Genomic DNA, 21,874 nt, shown 5'->3' with positions numbered 1-21,874 from the left:
TTCTATTTCTTGCCCTCGTGTTTCACTGCTGATTGTTTCGAGTTACTTAAAAAAGGAACGCAGAGCGCTCTTTTTCCCCATGGGGAATTCCAGTACCATAGCACCATCTAATGTTTGAGTAAGAGTGAATCTAGTACACCTAGAGGGGGGCAGCATTTCTCTTGCTCATTGGTAATAAGGAGCCTCTCCCTATAAATATTTCATTGCTGTTATGCATCACAATTGTATGTTATTACAGATCTTACTTGGACATTATATTTATTTTGGACTGGAATTAAGAAATATACTGTAGGTCAGTACTTTCAACCGTAGCAACTTTAAGAAGAGTGGTTTTCACCTCCCAGAATTCTTCAGCCAGCCATGGGAATTGAAATCCACTCAACTTAAACTTGCTAAGGTTGAGAAACACTGTTGTAGAATAATCTCTTGCAAACAAAGACTGTAGCTAGCTCATATGGGCACTTCCGAGTTTCAGTACTGACCACAGGTTAGTTGATTCTGTATCTCTGTCAGAATGGATATTCTAGAACAATACTTAAAAACTAGAAGCAGATGATCTTTGTGATCTGTCCTTGTTATTAAACGACACGCTCTACCGGATTCTGTAGCGAGTGTCACTAGTTTTAACCAACTTGACAGGCAGCCACTGTCCAATAGTATAGATTCTAAATTGCAGTCAACCTGGCTTTTCAGAAATTTTTTATTATTTTTGTAGAGCAATTTATATTTTAGAGAGTGCTTTTGTTCTACTGCATACAGTTGAGACAAAGGCATTAGGAATGGGGGAGGGAAAATCTATTCATATTCTTTCTCTCATTAGAGAGAACTGGGGCTGAGGTTGCATGGACACACGTGGTTCTTTATCTCTTTCTGTATCCTTCAGGCCTACCGAGCTGCAATGCAAACCCAGTGGAGCTGGATTTTACAGCTTTGCCAATGTGTTGAACAGCATTTAAGAGAAAACACTGCCTATTTTGAGGTATGGATTAAATTGAAGATACCGTGACATGATTGCAGATTTCAGCTGTAGCTATACTACCAAGAAGGAAATTTTAATGTGGTTCTCAGCTAAGCAGTGAAGAGGAATGTTTAAATTTCACAGATGCGAAAAACGTGTTAAGACAAAGATACAGTTTTTACCCATTTAATTCAGATGCTTCAGAGAGACTTTTTTTAATATTATTCCAGTAGTGTGATTCTACTGGTCCAGTATATTGTATATAAATCTTGTAAAAAAAAATCAGTAACCATTACTGTTTTGATATCTTTTGATCTCTCCCTCTCCACCCCTCCCTCCCTCCTCTGTGTATAATAAACATATTTTCAGTAGTGCCTTATTAAATGAAAAGTTTGTTTCATTCTAGTTTTTTAGTGATGCCAAAGAAGCTCTAGATTACTTGAAGAATTTACGAGATGCTGTACATCGAAAATACAATTGTGATAGATCCAGCAGTATTCATAAACTAGAAGATATGATCCAAGAGTCTATGGTAGGAATGCGAATACGTTAGCTGACTTTACTCTTCCAGTATACTTTCTAAGATATTATGCCTTTAGCCAGGGTGATGCATGCGTATGCGCGCACACACAGACGTGTGCAGTGTCTATTAGCAGAACCTTTTCTTTAACTGAGGAGAGGCATTCCCTGTAAAAACAAAGGTAGTGTGCATTCATTAATTTTCAGTGTTGGAAGCTTATTAAACAGCCTGTATGAATCAAGCTATGCCTAAAATAACCATTATTCTTGAAACTGTAACAAATAAACCTAAATACTTGGGTGACATTATTTCAAATAGATCATAGCTTGCCTTGTTCAAGATGTTGTCATTTCTGCCAAATCTGACTATAATTATTAGAGAATAGTAATTATTGTACAAAGCATTGATTCCCTCCTGATGTGTTGCAACAACGGTTACTAGGATTCCAGCCGTATGACAACTCCGTGAGAATGGGAATAATCTCAACAAATCTGCAAATCGTCAATTTGGAAAAGGCTGTCAAAAATGTCCCCGATTGTGTCTCTTGTGAATTACGTCTCGGAAAAGAAACCAAAGTAGAAAAAGAAAAAAAAACCCCAAGAAAACCTAAAACACTTCCAAGAAAAGGGTGCTTAATTTTTAACTGCTTTCAATATGTTTCTTCTTTAATTTGGCATCCAGGAAGAAAAAGAACAGCTCCTGCAGTACAAGAGCACCGTGGCAGGCCTTGTGGGCAGAGCAAAGGCAATAGTTCAGCTAAAGCCGAGGAATCCCGAAAATTCCCTAAAAACGTCCATCCCAATTAAGGCCATCTGTGACTATCGACAGATTGAGGTTGGAAGCTTTTACCACCTTTGAATCAGTGATGGGGAGGAAGAAGGCCCTGGGCTGGGTATTGATAACAACCTCCTGGAAGTCTCCAGAGCTTATTGCCACAGTTGGGGGCTAAATCAGTTTTACTTCATTCTTTTGTCACTTTTTTGTTGCATCAATTGTTGACAGAGGTGCTTTGAGAAAGGCTCATTCAGTTGATCTGGTTTTCTGTTAACAACTAGATAACCATTTACAAGGATGATGAATGTGTCCTGGCAAGCAACTCCCATCGAGCAAAATGGAAAGTGATCAGCCCAAGTGGCAATGAGGCCATGGTTCCCTCTGTTTGTTTTACCGTCCCTCCTCCCAATAAAGAAGCCATAGACACTGCAAATAGGTAGGAATTACACACACCAAACCCATATTAATGTCACTTGCTTTTTAAAATCATTCTGAAAAATGTATGCAGTCTAGGAAATTTGTTACCAGTACATTCTTAAGACTGTCTTGTGATATCGCTAACATAATCCCCTTTTGCGCTTTATGCATTTCAGAATTGAGCAGCAATATCAGAATGTCCTAGCTCTGTGGCATGAGTCACACATAAATTTGAAGAGTGTAGTTTCTTGGCACTATTTAACAACTGAAATTGAAACTGTTCGAGCAAGTAATGTGGCTTCGGTAAGTTCTTTGTGTATTCCAACTCTCATTTGGATATCTAGTTAGTTCCCCACTCCCCACCCCACCTGAGCATTCAGTATTTCAGCAAGATGACCTTAAAATGAAGAATTTACATTTTATCATTACAATGATAGGTAAAGATTGCGAGTGCTAAACATGTACCAATATTACATTGGAATTTGCTATAAAAATGCTAAACAAATTCTGACCTGTGACATTATCCAGTAGATGTGGTTCCATGGATGTTTGTCTTTATGCACTGTATCTATATACTGTGGGCATTGTATTCCTGAGAGGCACCCCTTTCTATAGGAGATGACCAAGCTGAGCCTGAGGGAGGGATCAGTCTTGAGTCCGTTCATGCCTACAAGAGGTCAAGTCCAGCCCACCTGGACTTCCATTGATTCTTATCTCCCGCTAATTTCCCTTGGCTGTTAGTAGTTCAGATTTTTGCAGAGAGCTTAAGCCTGCAATAAAGCTTTCTATCCATGTGAACTGCCTTGATCTTCTGACTTCCCTGATGCTTGACATTTCCTGGCTTATTGAGTCAAAATTTCAGTAACTGATGGTTTAAGGGCTTTACGAATAAGAGCTTTAAGGGACTCTGTGCTCTATGTTTATATCATGGAAAGGGAAGGAATGTTACCGATGGATGGAAAGATTTTAAATTTTATTCCAATTTTAACACATTTTCTAGATCAAAACACTCTTGCCAGGTGAACATCAGCAGGTTTTAAGCAACCTGCAGTCTCGCTTTGATGACTTCTTGGAAGACAGCCAGGAATCCAAAATCTTCTCTGTTGCTGACATTGCCCAGTTGGAAAGGGAGGTGAATGTATGCAAGCAGTACTACCAAGAGCTCCTTAAGTCTGCTGAGAGAGGCAAGTATATTAATCATCTCAGAAAGGAGACTCTTATAAATTCCTTGATGTGATATATTGTTGTAGATGCAGTATTTTCAGCTTTGTATGTGTCAACTACAGTATTTTAATTGGATCGTAGCAACACTAGTGCAAAGTTGAAGATTTTGGGTTGCCAGCAACAGAAAAGAGGGACCACAGTCTTCTGTATCCTTTCTTTCCAGGTTTCCTTGTCATGTGAACAATTATTCACATGAGTTAGCTAGCTAGTAATATAGGTTGCACATCTGATATATGTGTGTAGAAGCAGGCAGCTTCTCCTAAACAGGGGTGTCAAACTCAATTTTATTGAGGGCCGCATCAGCATTGCGGTTACCCTCGGGGGGCCGGGTGGGTATGGCCAGGGTGGGCGTGGCCTACTGGGTGGGTGTGGCTAGAGTGGGTATGGCCTACTGGGTGGGTGTGGCCAGCTCTACATCGTTCGCATCAAGGGTGCCTATGGGGGCCTGGGCAGGAGTGGGACAGATCTGAGGGTCTTTGGCAGGAGGAGGGTCTCTGGGCCAGGGCCAAGGCAGTCGGGTCCGTTCCCTCACTGTTTCCAGGATGGCTTCGCGGGCCACATGAAACCACTTTGTGGGCCGGATCTGGCCCCCGGGCCTTGTGTTTGACGTGTCTGTCCTAAGATCAGGAAAATAAAATCATACCTGAAAAAAAAGAAAGTGACCTCTACCAATGGCTTACATTTGCCTCCTTTTCATTATTGTTGCTGGTAATCCACTTTCTACATGTGGATGTGGAAGAAACGTCTGGCAATTCTGCATAAGTGCTCTCATTTGAATAGTATGCCTTCTGATTTCATTTGAGGCTCTAAAATGAATACTGGAATGCGTAGATATTGTTGGAGAACAGATTATTACTTTAGCAGTCTGATGTGGAAATAAATTTTGCTTAGTGTTGATGAAGAATTTATCACAGATGTTGTTAGACTGCCAATATAAATTACTAGGAAGAGCATATCTACTGCTCTCTTTAAAAAAAATCTGTATTTGCATAACATAACTCTATAGTCTTATCAAAATTTTTGAACATTCATTCTTACACGTATAAATATCTCCATTCTAAAAATGTTCAATACTCTTAAGCTTCAAATGCCTACATAATTCTAAAAAGCTGGGTGCATATATTGTAATTATTTATTCACATTCTAATGATACAGAAAAGCACAAAGGAGCAGATTACAGCTAATTAAAATGAATTTAGGTCATTCCATAGAATTATGATATGCTGGGTTGAAAGAAGAGATAAGGGATTTATTACTGTAGCCTTAATATGATCCCACAGTAGAATCTTCTCAAGACGAACCGTGCATAGGCAATCCCATTAAGCAGTACCATTGCAAATGGAATTATAGCACCTATGTTTAATAGGATAGTCACATTTTGTAGAAATTGTTTGGATTCATAAAAAAGCTAAGAATAAGAACATTTAAGAGAAGTTACATTATTTACACATAAATATTGAAAATGTTACCGGGGGAAACCCTAACCCCAACCCCAACCCTGACCCCAACCTTAATCCTAATCCTAACCCTGACCCCATTCTATCCCTAACCCTATAAAAACAATCAAACTTTCTAAAAAAAAAGATTAATTCTTATGCAACCTGTTTCTGTAATGTTAAAATTTCTGGGAAATTTGCGGCGCCTGAAATTCAAGGTGACTTTTTTCTTTCAAATAGAAAAGATATTTTAAAGGTGGCAGAAAAGGTTAGAAACAAGAAATACATAACACCGTTCCTTTTTTTTCACACCACATTATTATCACATCCAGTATTTCTCATTATCACTATCCAGAAGAGTTGATTGCACATTATTTTGGATTTCAAGGAGAGTTATATTTCTAAACTTTGAAACTCTAATTGTAGAATATCATGTGGCAGCAGATGAAAAATAAGATCGGTTGGCTTAACTTACGTTTGCATTGGTTTCAACAGAGGAGCATGAAGAATCTGTTTATAATTTATACATATCAGAAGTTCGAAACATCAGACTTCGATTGGAGAATTGTGAAGATCGTTTGATTAGGCAAATTCGAACTCCTCTGGAGAGGGATGACCTACCTGAAAGTGTGTTCCGTATCTCTGAACAAGAGGTAACTCTTCTTAATTTGCTGGTGAAAACTACCGTTTTGAACATTGTAATCAAGTTCAAACTACTTTTATTGCATTAAATTAATTGGATAAAACTACATCTGTTGAGGTTTTTTTAAAAAAATAATACTCAGAATAAGTGCAAATTGTTACAGACTGGAATCAAAGTCTTCTGGAAGAATAAATAGAATTCATCTTTGCACCGTCAAAATTCATATGAAATACAATAATCCAGGGAAGTATTTAGTGATCTTATTAGAGGTTTCCCTTCCTAGTCAGGCACACTTCCAATCCAGATGGTTACTATTTCCTCCCATCCCTATCATTACTCTTAAGTAAAGAAAAGAAATTGGGCCTTCTTGCTTTGTGAATCCTCTGATAGTTTCATTTGACCTGGTCAGATGAAGATCATTCAGACACAAACACAAATTATGGTGCAAAAATTGAGACAGCGTTATAAGGATTGGTTTATAATTTGTGAACATAGTTGGTTTATCATTCTAAATCTTGCAGTTTAGCATATTGTGCAAACGTAGATATGACAATTTGGTCAATATAAATACATTTAGTTAGGACATACTTTCCATGTGACTTTTCTGAGATAGAATTAAAAATAGTGATGTATCTTTTGTATTTGGAAATGTTACAGTTATCACATAATGTTTTATACCAAGTTGTTTACATAACCACTTTTGGGAAGGAAAAAACAGCCAAGGACCTAAACCAGGCATATCCAACTCCTGGTCCACAGGCTGCATATGGCCCTGGACAGCTACTAATGTGTAATTACTAGCTGTCCAGATTGTAAAAAATAATAATAAAGGAATTTTCTTATTTATATACATTAGCTATAATGGCCAAAGACAATTCCACAAGCCAAACATTTGGACACCTATGGCCTAAACCAGGGGTAGGCAACCTTGGCTCTTTTATGACTCATGGACTTCAACTCCCAGAATTCCTGAGCCAGCATGGCTCAGCTTGGAAACCTCTCTCTTTCCCCTCAGCAGGGCTGGCTCAGGAATTCTGGGAGTTGAAGTCCACGAGTCAGAAAAGAGCCAAGGTTGCCTACCCCTGGCCTAAACCATTACATCAGAAATTAATATGGAGTTGGGGATAGGTTTCTAATTAGGGAGAAAAAGAGGAAAAAGATGTAGGCTTTCAGCCACATTAGCATAAGAAATGTAACATCTTGTTGTGCTCTTTCATTTACAAAGGGTTACAAAAAAAGAGATGATGGACATCTTGAGCAACCAATACAGTAGGAAGGAATAAGATGGCAGGGAGAGAGGGAGATGTTAATCAGTCCTCCCAAGTTGGTTCAAGGCTGGTATTATGCTATTGTAGCTGTTGCTTGTGGTTCTTAGGGACTTCAGTTCATGCTCTTCCCTTAGTTTAAGAATATGATTTGTGAGAATCCTTCACTATATGAAAATAAGCCTCACCCTTTTTTTCTGTAGAAGCTCAAAAAGGAGCTGGATCGACTCAAAGATGATTTGGAAACAATCACAGATAAATGCAATGATTTCTTCAGCCAGGCTGCTGGTTCCCCTTCGGTCCCAACTCTGCGCTCTGAACTTAATCTTGTAATTCAGAACATGAATCAAGTTTATTCCATGTCTTCCATTTACATCGAAAAGTAAGTAAGGCCTTTTATTGCACATTATCATTGTTATTGTAGCAATATTTTTTAGCTATGAAAATAGCTGTGTGAAAATGTTAATGTTGAAAGGCAGATTTCTTGTTTCAAATGGATAGAATTAAATTGAATTCAGATATATTAAAATATTTTGAAAATGTTATTGTTATTTTTAGAGGTTATTAGTACATGTTTTATTTGTTTCAGGTTAAAAACTGTAAATTTGGTGCTCAAAAACACTCAAGGAGCTGAAACTCTAGTAAAACAGTACGAGACTAAACTTTGTGAGGAAGACCCATTAACTGCTGACAAGAGCAATATCGAGAACCTGATGGGTACACTGAAGGTATGAATATGGGCATTAATTTGGTATGGGTATTAATATGCCTTTTAATTAGGTTAAGATAAAACACTTTGCAAGCTACACAATGAGTGACTTCTGAGAGAGTACCAGTGAAGGAAATATTTGTAGGTCAGGGTTGAAATGAGAGGTCCTTGGTGCTGCCTGAGCTTGCTTGTTTTCTTGCAGACGTTTCATTACCCTAACTAGGTAACATCATCAGTGCTAGTAAGGAGTGCTGTTCACTGTCTGTTTATATTCTGGTGTCTTGCCTGTCTGGATGGGTGGGTGGGTGGTCTTGGGGATTCTTTGGTTGGGCTGTTTACTAATGGCTCTGTGGCAGTTTCTTGATTGGGGTGTTTATTTATTTATTTAATTGATTTTATATACCGCCCTATTCCCGAAGGACTCAGGGCGGTTTACAGGACGAATTAAAATAATACAAATAAATACAATTAAAATAGAATTAAATTAAGACTAGCCCACAATTAAAACAAATTAAGATTTAAAATTTAAAGTTAAATTAAAACCCCCTCAGTGTTGCTTCCTTGGTTGTTGGTCTGATGGTGACCTTGGAGTTAATCTATGCTCATCTGAGTGCTGATTACTGGTTTTCATGAACACCAACTGGCAGTCAAAAGGCATGACAAAAATTCTTTAATTTCACAACATATAGACAGATTTAACCATAGTTTCAATTGGGAAAATGTGACAATCCTAGACCAGGCCAAATCCAAAAATGCCAGGGAATTTCTAGAAGCCTGGCATTCTGACAAATCAGCCATCAATAGACACATAGACATTAACAACATCTATAGACTATGCAAAAGAGACACTCAACCAGCCCCAAAGAAAAAAAAGACTCCAGCACTTCTCCACCAGTAATCAGTACTCAGATCAGCATAGATTAACTCCAAGGTCACCTTCAGATCAACAGTCAAGGAAGCAATACCCCAATCAAGAAATTGCCACAGAACTATTAGTAAATAGCCCAACCGAAGAATCCCCAAGACACCCACCCAGACAAGCAAGACACCAGAATATAAACAGACAGCAAACATCACAGTAAACAGTGTTAGTAAACACTGATGATGTTACCTAGTTAGGGTAATGAAACGTCTGCAAGAAACAAGCAAGCTCAGAGAGCACAAAGGACCCCTTATTTTGAGAGAGTGAATACTTGCAAATGGCTGATAAAATATAATCAGTTCAAATGATTGTAGATGTCATTCCATTCTATCCCTTTATTAGAAACTGAGCTACATATTACACTGACTGATCATAAAGAACAGTCCAAAGCTGCCAATTTCAAATATTGAAGTCTTTCTTCCACTCTCTGGCTTTAAAGACAAAAATAGTTAAAGTAATCTGTTAAAAAAGTATTTCCCTTTTCTTGCCTTATATCCATAATAAAGACATTTTTTCCAGGAAAAATGAAGTTGTAGCCTAGGCTTTTCTCCTTGCATTCATTTTCCCTATTGCTTGGGAACATTGAAAATATTAGCTTCCTATGGAATAATCTCTGGAATACTTAATTGTGTCTCCAATGCTACATGATAAGAATACTGTAAATATTATAACATTACATGTATTTGGCAATATTTAGTAAAGTGAATATGTTTCTTTGACATACTAAGGTATATCCCCGTGATTGATTATAATGTAGTAGTCCTCTCTTACCTATTAACTCACAAATGTGTGAATTATAGTTCTTACTGCCCTTACCTAGCATATTGATTGACCACGTTGATTGAGAATGGCATTTGGGAAGATGCCACTAGGAACAATATTGTCTGTTTGTCATCACATACTTTATTCACTAGCAATGGAGAGCTGAAGTTGATGAAAAAAGAGAAGTATTCCATGCCTTAGAGGATGAACTCCAGAAAGCGAAAGCAATTAGTGATCAGATGTTTAAAACACACAAGGAACGTGATCTTGACTTTGACTGGCACAAAGAGAAAGCAGATCAGTTAACTGAGCGGTGGCAAAACGTTCATTCTCAGATTGAAAACAGGTTAGTATTTTCTTTTAAAAAACTGTCTTGACAAGAATAAACACATCAAGGGAGTATAAAATATTCGCATTGCATGATACTGTACTGTAGGGTGTGTGTAGCTGCCATTAGTTTGGAAGTAGTGATAGAAATAGTATTGGAAAGAAAGTGACAAAATAGGCATCTCTAAATGGTATGCGGGATGGCAGTCGATCTGTCTATCGTTATGTAAACTCAATGAGGTCAGTAAAAGTTGAAGTTGCCCTGTATTTTCTCTTTTCCTCATATCACCTTCCTCCCAGGGCACTTTTCTCAGTGACTCTCTTTTGAGTAGAGAAGCGAATTATGCTCTACAGAAAAATAAGCTGTTATGGAGAGGATTCAGCATTGCCCCCCCCCTTTTTTCCTACAGTGATATCTCCACTCCATTTTGTATGTGTGTTTAGGTCAAACTTGGGATTAAAGCAGTTGGGCCTGCCATTTATTAGAATAACGCTGAAGTTCAGTTCATGAATAGGGTGAGAAACAGAGGAGTAAGGAAACTTATGGATTACATTTTCAAGATGACTGCTTTTTAGAATATAAAAGTGTGTACACATTAATTAAAAGTAATTGCTAGGCTTTTACTTTTGAATTACTGGTTTCAAAATTAATTGTATTCTATAATAAATAATTACACTGAATTAGTCAATCTGGAGGTCCTGTAATAGAAATGGAAAGCACTACAGGCAATAGTGCTTTTGTTGCTTTTTCCAGGAATGATTCTACAGTTTATGAATGTGGTATCTATCTGAAATTCCTTCAGCAACTATTTTCCTGGTGGCCATTGATTCTGAGAAAAGATGCAGCTGCTTTGATGAGTTGAAAATGGATGCTGTGTGAATGTCCCTGCTCCCACTTAGCACCTTATTTTCTTTTGAATCCAAAGCATTACATAGCTGCACTAATTAAACCTATCACTTTAGTTCAGTTGCATTTAGTATAACATTTAATTATTGCCTACTGCTCCTTAGTCATTGTATTTATGTGTTTGCTTAGGAAACAGGTATATAAAAATTGGCAATACAATGTGATATAATTGACAGAATAGTATTTTCTATAATGAACTTGAATTTAATGAGCTCATGAAAGAATACTGATTGTTTATTCCTGGTTTCCACATTGCAGTTTCCAAATTTACCTAATGAGAAGTAAGTTTAGAGAATAGCCCTCCAGTGGTGGTGGTTCAGAACTGCAAGATAATTTTAAATTACACTTTTTATTTATTTGTAATCGTTCTTGCTTATTCAAATTATTTACTGCCTGGCATTTCAAATGAGGGACAGCCAGAGGTCTCACCTCCCCCCCTCCCACCAAAAAACCCCAGAATATGGATCATTATACTGATTTTAGTCTTTATGGAAAGATGTCAGATTATCTAGAAAGTTCTGCTCCTTGGTATATAACTTATAGAAAAGATACAATTCTTGATAATACTTAGCTCAGTTATAGAAGTTATGCTTTCACTGAAATGTGAAACTTTCGTTTTAATAGTTTTGCAGTTCTTCTGTATTAATCCTGAGAAAAGTGCGTAATGAAAGATAACCAAGCGGCATCTTTCCTTTGCCATGAATTTACTAGTGAACTCTAGGAAGCACACCCCCTCAGTTTTAGTCCTTTGTTAATCTATTACATGAAGAAAATAATATGATTTATCTTCAGGTGTTCTACAACTGGAGGATATGTGCCAAGTATTATTACATCTTTATAAAAAAGACAGTTACTGCAGTATTGTATTAACATAACCATTTGTTCATTTCTAAAATGGCTCTCCTGTCAACTATAGGTTGCGTGACTTGGAGACTATCAATAAATCACTAAAGTACTACAGAGATACTTATGGTGCACTGGATAACTGGATTAAACAAGTTGAAGAAACACAGCAAAAATTTCAGGAAAACCCACCCCAGAACAGTAAAGCTCTGGCGAAACAGCTAAATGAGCAAAAGGTACAATCATGAAAAGTTCCATAATATCACTTGAATGAACCGAATTAATAATTCAGCTGCATTGATCGATTGTACGCCCTTTAATTATTTTTTTTTACTTCTAGCGATCACATAGATCTGTCCCTAACCTGGTCTTCCCACAGTGAACTCATTATTATCATCACTGTGTCTAAATCCATCCTCTTCTCTTTCCATCATTCCCAGTCTTAGGGACTTTTCTAGATTGCTAGGTCTTCTGCATAACTTGATTTTGATCATCTGTGCCTCAAGAAAGAACTTTGGGTTGATTTGGCTGAGGATCTTCTGGTTTGTTTTCTTGGCTGTTCACGGTAGTTTTAGGACTCTTCTCCAACAAAGGCATCAATACTCTTAACCTGCATTTTCAAAGTCCAATTAAGCTAAATAGCAGTGTTCATTTCAACTATTTAAAACCATCTCATTTTAAATGCTGTATTGTAATGTTGGCATGTGGTTTGAAATAGTTTGATAGCATATGTAATTCTTAACAGATGAAAGAAACAGATTCAATAGATCTAAGCAACATAATGCTTTTCTCTATTTGTTTGCTTAAAGTTATTTAGGAGGAGGAACATGGAAAATGAATGTCTTAAAATAGTTTTAAAAAAAAGTACTGTATATTGAATGCCACTACTTATTTTACAGATGCTGGTGTCTGAAATAGAGATGAAACAAAACAAACTAGATGAATGCCAGAAATACTCAGAACAGTATTCAACTGCAGTAAAGGTAAACCTGCAATTGTGTCTGTTTACTTATCAAAGGGAAAAATAGCTGAGTGTAAAGGCAGTTGTTGACTTCCAACCATTCATTTAGCGACTGTTTGAAATTACAAGATCACTGAAAAAGTGACTTACAATCAGTCCTCACACTTAGGACTATCACAACGTCCCCACAATCACTTGATCAAAATTTGGGCCCTTGGCAGCCAACATGTGGTTTACAATGGTTGCAACATCCTGGGATCACATGATTACCACTGGTGAGTTTCCCAGCCGGTTTCTGGCAAGCAAAGTCAGTGGGAGAAGCCAGATTCACTTAATGCCATGTGATTCACTTAATAACTGCAGTGATCCTCTTAACAAAAGCGGCAAAAGTTGTAAAACCAGACGCAATTCACTTAACAAGTATATCCTACTTAACAAAGGAAATTCTAGCCCCAATTGTGGCGTAAGTCAAGAAACTACATGTAGGGATGTCAAACTGCCGGCCCATTGGCCGGACACATCATTTTGCCAGCAATGGCAAAACCGTCCCGATACGTTGCGTAACGTCACGTGATGTCGCGAGTTTCACATGTCTGTATTAAACTGTCATGGTGGTCTTTTTGCCATAGTGGTTGCCTGGAAATTTGGGGCTGCTTCCTCTTGTTATTACTCCTCTCCCCATTGTGTAGGGATCTTCATTGGTGTTGCAGGGATGACCATCCTCAGCCTGAGACAAATGTTTTTTATATTACCAAAGCAATATGCAATGACATGAGAGAATCTGCTTTTCCCCAGCTGTGGTAACTCTAGAGTTCAAGAGGAGGGGCTCAGCCCTTGTTGTGTTCAGGTTTTACTACACTAGTATCATGGCCTGTTGTAATGAACTGTGTTTATACTCTGTGATGGATCCTTAATATGGAACATACGATTTATAGTTTTTATGTCCCCTTACCCCATCTCCCTCCTTTCTTTTTTGGGGGGTAGGATTATGAATTGCAAACAATGACATACAGAGCCATGGTTGATTCCCAGCAAAAATCACCTGTAAAACGCAGAAGGATGCAGAGCTCCTCTGACTTCATTATACAAGAGGTAGGTTATTTGTTTAAGCAGTTACTTATGTGCTATTTATATGTTTTCAGACCTAGACTTCACAGGACAATTCACATTGCAAAACATTAAATGACAGAGGTAGGAAAAAGGAGAGCCACTAAACAAAAGTTATACAAAAGTGGTACCCAGTTAATTAGAACATAAAAAGAAGCCAGGTGAAGGGAAGTTATCCTAGCAGCCGAACAAAGACATCAGGGCATGTTTCAGACATCTGACCATTGTCTGTCAGCGAAGTTTTTGACATACAGGGAGATCAGTTTTTTTCCCCAACATGAAATTGCAGATAGACAGTTCCTTCTCATCATTTTGTCATTCATTAACATCCTAAGTCAGTGATGGTGAACCTTTTAGACACCGAGTGCCCAAAACCCGCCCCTCCCACCCCCGCTCTGCCCCGCCTGCTCCTGCCCCGCCTCCACCCACCTTGCCCTGCCCTGCCCGCCCCTGTTCCACCACTGCCCCACCTGCCCACAGGGCCACCTACCACCTCCACGGCCTGCCACAGATCGCCCAGGCGGCCCTGCAGTGCCATAGCGGCCACTCCCTCCGCCCGCACCCTGCAGCATCATTTGCAAACAACGGGGTGGAAGGACGGAGTATTGTCCCTGCTGCCCAGCTGCCATGTCCTTAAATGTGCTGCTCTGTGCGGGCTGCACCTGGGGGGTGACTCTCCTCCAGGGGGGCTGCTAGTGAGGAGGAGGCGACGGGGAGGCAGGGTTGGGGTGACGGCACATGTGCCCACAGAGAGGGCTCTGCGTGCCGCCTCTGGCACACGTGCCATAGGTTCGCCACCACTGTTCTAAGCCCTAAGGACACTTGGAGTCAGGACATCAAAACGATTAAGAATGAAGTTGACCAAGATTAGTTAGTATTTTTTTAATGACAATTTTTTAAAGTTTAGTTTCTGCAAATGAATTACCCCATTTCCAAATAATTCATATATTCAGTGTTTATTTAATAGATGTACATCCCATCTTTATTTTGTACAATTAAAGTTACCTCCTTCCTCCCGTTTTCCCCTCAGCCATGATTCTGTGAGGTAGCCAGGCTAAGAGAGAGTGACTGGTCCAAGGTCACCTAGACAGCTTTCATGCCTATGGAAGGACTAGAAATCAGAATCTCCTGGTTTCTAGTCCTGCAATCTTTGCCACTATACCATATTGGTTCTGAAATAAGGGATGGGTCTAACTTGTGGAGTTCTTGCTTTTTGCTGTATGTCATAGTTTTATTTTTGTAATAATAGCTGTTAACTACATTGGTCCAATTTCTGTGACATACTTGACTGTCTCATGTTGAGGGAAGTGTGTTGCATGAACTCCAGAACTGGATCAATTGATGCATCCAGTTAACCAGGGAGCTAGATTTAGTTCCAGAAGGCCTGAGCTTGTTTGAGGCTCAGCTCAGTGCCTCTTCTGATGTCTGTGATCTAGATATAGTTCTAGAGAGCCTCTGCGAAAGCCACACTGTTAGAATAATCACATCAGGACAGATCAGTTTATTACAACCGCAAGGCCAGAAAATAATAAAACATGTAATAGTTACCTACAGAAAGTGAATATAAGTAGTCCCTCTTCTAACTTTGTCTACAGTGGTTTTGCAGGTTTTGCCAATGCAGACTTTAAAAAGTAAATGTCTAAATATAAAGGATATCTGTAGTGGCCAGAAGAGTCTAGAAAATGACTACCAGGAACATTGTTTGAGATACCTAGTTACGTGTTGCTGGTACATAGAAATGAGTTAATGCAAATCATGCCTGTTAGACTTTAGAATCTTGACTCTCCTTGCCCACTGTACTGAATGGTAAGAGGTCTCATTTAGAAAACACTGCTAGGATGTATTGCATATGATTACTAAAGCTAGTAGTTTAAAGGATGAAGATTTAAGAATTAAGCAATTAATTCCATGATAGCAATAGCATTTAGGCTTATATACCACCCCATAGCACCGTCTAGGTAACTTACAATGTCAGCATTACTTGCATATTGCCCCTAACAATCTGGCTCCTCATTTTATCAACCTCCGAAGGATGGAAGGCTGAATCAAGCCTTGAGCTCCATCAGGAACGAACTCCAGGCTATAGGCAGAATTTAACTGCAATACTGCATTTTAACCACTGCATCACCAAGGCTAATCATCATGATGCAATGATTCCTCATGTTTCATTCCTGAGACCATCTGTAGTATTTACTTGAGGCCACGTGAGAGAAACAGAAGTCACTTCTATTCCACAGCTTTGTTACATTGAAGCCCTTTTTTCTTATGACTAACAGATGTAGTACATTTCTCAAGCTTGATCACAAAATACCTTCCCTTTCTTTCAGAAGTCATAATGGAAGCTACATTTTTTATTTGTCATACTTTGAGCTATTCCTCTGTTTCATTTTAGTTTATGGATTTAAGAACACGCTACACAGCCTTGATAACCTTGATGACTCAGTATATAAAGTTTGCTGGTGATTCCTTGAAAAGGTTAGAGGAGGAAGAGGTAAGTCAATAGATATTATCAGAGGAACAGTAGAACAATAATTTATGTCTTTACGTGAAAATGTAAATATCAGAATTTCTTTATCAGCTTTATGTTATTTATAGGCACTAGTACCGAAACCGGTGTAATAAATGCATTTTGTATGCTTTTTGTATGGCATACTGCCTCTTTAATAATTCTGATTTGAAAACTTCTTAATCAAGGTTAAAGATTACTTTTCACCTTAAGTTGCTAAAACACTTTTCTGTGGTGGGTCTTCATAGGAATCCCTCAGGTACAGAGGAATCGATAAAATTAGCTCCTTTAGTTAAAGTTATGTTCAAAATAAATTTTATTGCGTTGTTAAAGATGCAGAAGGAATTGATGATCTGTCTTTTCCATATATAGTTCTGTCAGGTAATGAGAAACACAATCTCATTAACAAGTCAGAATGTCCTGCTTTGACTTAATAGTTTGCTTATTCATCTTTCAGAAAAACAAATACTATTCTGTAAACAATTGATTGGACCAATTCATCAGAGTTCTTCTATTCTATTAGACTATTTATTGTCATCATGAGAAAAATATACAGGAATCATCCACTAAAACGTTTTAGCATACTTTGTATTTATTGGTCCTAGAGAGTTAGCAAACTGGTCTTTTAAATATCTTTGTGGTCAGTTTTTTTGGATAATTTTGGCATAGGAAATAACTTCATTTATAGGGTTGGAAGTTGGGGAAATAAATAGCAGCCATTCTCCATTTTAAAATGTGTGGCCGGAAAGTGGCCACAAAAAGAGGACATACCAGATGAAGCATGTCATATTGATAATATAGCTAACAATAAAGTCAAATTATTTAGTCTTTGGAAATAGTATTAGCAGGGAAATCTGGATGAAGTCACATGCAAGTAAAGGTTCCTTAATTCATTGCACCATATGTAATATTGAGCAAGACAGTTGTAGAAAATCTTTGTAGAAAGAGTATTGGTGGTTCTGAATCTGTTGCTGGCTGTGAGTGAAAAAGCACAACGAGAAATAAAGAAAAGTGATAAAAATAATAACCATTGGTAGAATCTTTGATGGCAAGATGAAATTAAAATTAAGAGATGGGCAACTAACCTACAGAGATCATGCCAAAAAAAGTGTGATTATCATTCAAAAATATAAATTTGAAACCAGTATAAAGATCATTCCCTAGAACAGTGTTTCTAATAGTCCTAGGATGCCTGTGGGTTTAATTACTTTTAAAATAATTCCAAATAGCTGTAAGATTTCTAAAAGATATATGGGGTCGATTTGCCTAATAATTTGTTTTAATTGGTTTATATTTAAATATAAAGTACAGCAATGTGAATTCTATGTTAGACATAAATAAAATTATAATTTCAGTGGATTTACTCTTTTAAATGGCATAGTCAAGATCTAAACTATTTTAACAAAAATACTCTTGGTTATATCCTGTGCTTCCAAAATTAAACGATTACAATGGAACTATAATTATGAAATACTAAAAATAGTGCCGTAACATGTTTCTTTAGAAATTATATATGAAAGTAAATTTTATTGCAGTCATTTGAGATCTGATGGAAATTCAGTTCTATTTACATAAATAGTTTTTTTGATTGAATATGACTATTAAATAGGGAAGCAGAAGTGGGAAAAGCTGAGTTTCGACTGACACCTATATGCTAGTGTATACCAAGATAAAACAAAATGTACGATTTTAGAATAAGGTTCTTCTGTTTCCATTTGGATAGGGGGGAAAATGACAAAAAATTACTACATGGATTTTAAATAATGATCATTATTTTTATTTTATTTATTTTAATCCCATTTATATCCCGCCCTTCTCCGAAGACTCAGGGCGCTTACACTCTAAGCACAAATCCATGTGCTTAGCAATAGCCTTCATTCTATGTATATGCCTGCTTATTAGGGCTTTTGCCCCCCCCCCCCAAGCGGCATTATTACAAAGTCAGCTTATTGCCCCCAACAATCTGGGTCCTCATTTTACCTACCTCGGAAGGATGGAAGGCTGAGTCAACCTTGAGCCTGGTGGGATGCGAACCTGCACTAATTGTAGGCAGCTGGTGTTACTTATGGTAGAAGGATATGTTTATTCCCTAATTAAATCAGCTTTCTGGTTCACTGAGTTTATGAGAGTATTTTCAGATGCCTAACCGAATCAAGAATTGTCATATGTACTAAAACGTTCCTTTTCATATTCAACTAACCCTAACATGCCAAAATGCTTTTTTTTTCTTGCATGATGATGTGTATTGCTGAGAAGTTATTCTACTTTAGCTTTCAAGCACAGACACATGCAAGTATGCTTTGGGGCAGAAACTTCAAATCCTTGAGCTGCTCTTGTCCTGAATGAGCAGAGAATTCTTCTTAAGGACATCAGTTGGTGGACTCCTCACTGCCGCTTTTTCTTTACTCTTATGGTGGCTTTCTGAGTGGGACAGTGGTGGTGGGCAGCAGTCGGTGTGGCTGAAATGCTGTAGATAATAGTGTAAGTATTTCGGCAACCATGCGTCACCATTTCAATGTGTTTCAGTACTACTATTAAAACATATGATCATACTTCTTTCTTCTTTTATTTTTAAGACTCTGAAAAGTAAGGAGGCCCTTGTGCGTGGGGAATTTTCTAACCTGGAAGAACAGCAGAAAGCAGTACTGAATGAGAACAAGAAACTTATGGCAAGAATAAATGAGCTTGAGAAGGCTCTGGAGGAGATAAGGAAACAGAAGCTGCAGCTGGAGGAAGAACTTCCAAAAGTCAAAGAAGATGCAGAAAGGGAATTAAGGAAGCAGCAGAAAAAAAGCGAAGAGATTTGTCTTCAGAAAGCTAAGGCTGAGCAAGAAGCAAAACGAATTTCCATGGAATTAGAGGATGTCCTTAAAGAGAAAGAAGCTGCGGAGCAGGAGTTAGAACGGGTGAAACAGCTGACTTTGAAAGCTGAGGTTCAAAGAAATGCAGTTGAAGAAAACCTTAGGGCTTTCAGAATTCAGCTAGAAGAAAGTAACATGATTCGAAAAACTTTTGAAGAACATTTAAGAAGGAAAGACACAAGTCTTCAGGACCTGGAGCAGCAAAAAAAGGCTTTAATGGAAGAGCTGAAGAAAAAAACAGCTGAAGAAGAGAAGCTTATGAAGCTAATTAAGGAAATGGAACGTGATCTTGAGATGCAAGGTAGTTCAGTGAAAAACAAGTTCAGAGAAAAAGAAATAACTGACATCAGAAGGCAAATTACTATAATAGGAAAAGAAACTTGCTCAGACATTTTCAGAGAAAAGCAAGACATAAAGAACGTAGAGGAATTCCAACAAATAGTAGATGAACTAACAGTGGCCAACAGAAAGTCTGAAAAAATAATTAAGGATTTAAAATACGAACTTCATGAACTTGAGCTACAGAATGCATCCTCTGAAGAAAAGGCTCGTTTATTAAAAGAAAAACTAGATGAAGCCAATCATTCTCTCAGACGTCTTAAAATAGAGTTAGATCAGAAAGAACTGGTTGAGCAAAGTTACTTGGAGCAACTAAAAGAACTTGACAAGCAGCTGCAGAAAGCCACAGGCAAAGCTGAAGAAGTAATGCAGGAATCCATGGAACTTAAAAGAATCAATACGAATTATCAGGAAGACTTGAGGTCACTGCACAAGGAAAAGGCACAGCTAAAGAGGGAGCTGGAGGAATTGTCAAGGACACACACAGAAATCGAAATTACTGTTCAGCAGTTGCGTTCACAGATTGCTTCTCTTCAACAAGAAAAAATGATAGCTGAACAGAGAACTATATCATGCAAAGGGGAAGCAAGCAGCCTGCAGGAGCAGTTTAGAAAACTGCAGGAGCAACTGCTTCAAAAAACAAGAGACGAGAAAGAGAGCCACCTGACTATTCAACGACTGAAAGATGACCTAGCCGACAGTAATCACTTGGTAGAAAAATTAAAGCAAAAGGTGGACGAGCTTACGAGGTGGAATAGTGAAACCAAACTTATGATGACCGAAGTGCACACTGAATCAGAGAGGATAGTTCTGGAGAGACAGATTATTGACAGGAAAAATGACGAATTGAAAGCTTTGGTTGATAGCTTCAAAGAGCAGCTCCGGGTTACAAATGAAGAGCTACACAAACAGATCATAATTGAGCAAGAGCACTTGGATCAAATCAAGAGATTAGAAGATGAGTTACTCAATGCAAAAGATGTAATTAATGAGTATAAGCAGAAATGTGATAGGGATATCACTTATAACATGAATACCGAGATGGAGCTGAGAAACCTAAACACCCAGGTGAGCACATTCACTATGGAACTTAAAATGAATGAGCAGAAAATCCAGCAGCAACAAGCTCATATTCAAGAACTCAACAATAAGATAAAGAAGCTGCAAGATGATTTCCACCAGAAGACTTTAGACGAGCAAACGGCACGTAAAAAGATGGCATTGCTCCAGGAAGAGTCAATTAAATATAAGCATTCTGCCGAAGAGTTTAAGAAGAAGTTTGATAAACTCTTGGAATCGCACAACATTGCTGAAAATGACATTTCAGGTATAAGGATGGAATGCATCACTTTACAGCAAGAGAAGCATATGGCTCAAGAAAACATCAGAATGTATCAGATTCAGATTGAAGATTTGCAGAACAGACTTCAGAAATGTCGCGATCAGCTACAACAAGGGAAACATGCAGAAATGGAACATTTGCAGAAATACCGCAAACTAGAAGAAGAATTCCAGATGCAGAAACGAACAATGGAACACTTGAAGCACCAAATAGATCTGCAGAAAAGAGAGCACTGCAATCAGTTGCGTTTGTTTCAGAACGAGATCAGCAAAAAGAACATCCAGTTGGACTTTGGATTGAAAGGACTTGACTATGGTTACTTGGGAGATGCCTCTCTGAGAGATTTTGAACAACGTAAAGCGTGCACAAATACTTCTCCTTTATTAAGAAGACGGCAAACTGAGATAAGCAGCCCAGGTTGTAAATCTGAACAGCTACTAGCTCAGAAATTGCAGATGGTTTCTACTGATTCATTGTCACGAGAAAAGCCTTTCCAACTGTCTGGAATCTCACACTCTTTGGGAAGTGGAGTAAACCAACAATCGTATTCGGAGTATGTTTCCCAAATGAGTACACAATTTGAAATCAGCATTGATAACAACAAACCTGCCACAAGATTATCAGAAATAGATAATTTGAGAGATGGCAAATTCCTCAGTTCACGACATGAAGAAAGTTATGAAATGGGATTAGGGAAACAACTGCATCCATTGGAGGTACACCATACAATTTGATATTTATGGCCTTCATTGTCCTTTCTGCCTTAGCACTTCTCTTTTCTTCTTCTGAAGGTTCTCCATTTATTTAAAAGATGGTATCCGATCTGTAGAAGAACATAGTTATTTAGATGTACTTTACACCCATGTGTCTGTCTAACTATGCTAAATGTGTAGATGCTTTGCTGTTGTAAAGATAAATACGCACAATTCAAATCCACATCTACATTATGAGATTTGCAACAAAAAAAAATCCCCCTCCTAAAAAAGTTTCTGTTCAGGATTCCCTACTAATCCCATCCCCTTTGCATGTTTTCCCTCTCTTCCTGTTGTCA

At 38.0% G+C, this 21,874-nt stretch overlaps 1 protein-coding gene across 1 annotated transcript in view; it reads left to right on the top strand.

Annotated features, from left to right (window-relative positions):
• The window catches only part of DST (dystonin), a gene marked incomplete at its 5' end in the record, with an annotated part of 334,605 nt that overhangs the window by 160,659 nt on the left and 152,072 nt on the right, over window positions 1–21,874 (top strand). Inside the window, 15 exons of the mRNA XM_083349122.1 lie at window positions 884–979; window positions 1,365–1,490; window positions 2,160–2,312; window positions 2,534–2,688; window positions 2,846–2,972; window positions 3,670–3,853; window positions 5,825–5,982; window positions 7,441–7,619; window positions 7,827–7,965; window positions 9,783–9,976; window positions 11,781–11,943; window positions 12,607–12,690; window positions 13,653–13,760; window positions 16,168–16,266; window positions 18,858–21,539. Coding sequence (XP_083205248.1) covers window positions 884–979; window positions 1,365–1,490; window positions 2,160–2,312; window positions 2,534–2,688; window positions 2,846–2,972; window positions 3,670–3,853; window positions 5,825–5,982; window positions 7,441–7,619; window positions 7,827–7,965; window positions 9,783–9,976; window positions 11,781–11,943; window positions 12,607–12,690; window positions 13,653–13,760; window positions 16,168–16,266; window positions 18,858–21,539 — 4,647 coding nt within the window. The remainder of the gene's footprint in view (window positions 1–883; window positions 980–1,364; window positions 1,491–2,159; window positions 2,313–2,533; window positions 2,689–2,845; window positions 2,973–3,669; window positions 3,854–5,824; window positions 5,983–7,440; window positions 7,620–7,826; window positions 7,966–9,782; window positions 9,977–11,780; window positions 11,944–12,606; window positions 12,691–13,652; window positions 13,761–16,167; window positions 16,267–18,857; window positions 21,540–21,874) is intronic.

Source organism: Vipera ursinii (genome assembly GCF_947247035.1).
Source record: "Vipera ursinii genome assembly, chromosome: 1".
Classification (NCBI taxonomy): Eukaryota; Metazoa; Chordata; class Lepidosauria; order Squamata; family Viperidae; genus Vipera; species Vipera ursinii.
This window is presented reverse-complemented; position numbering and strand designations above follow the sequence as displayed.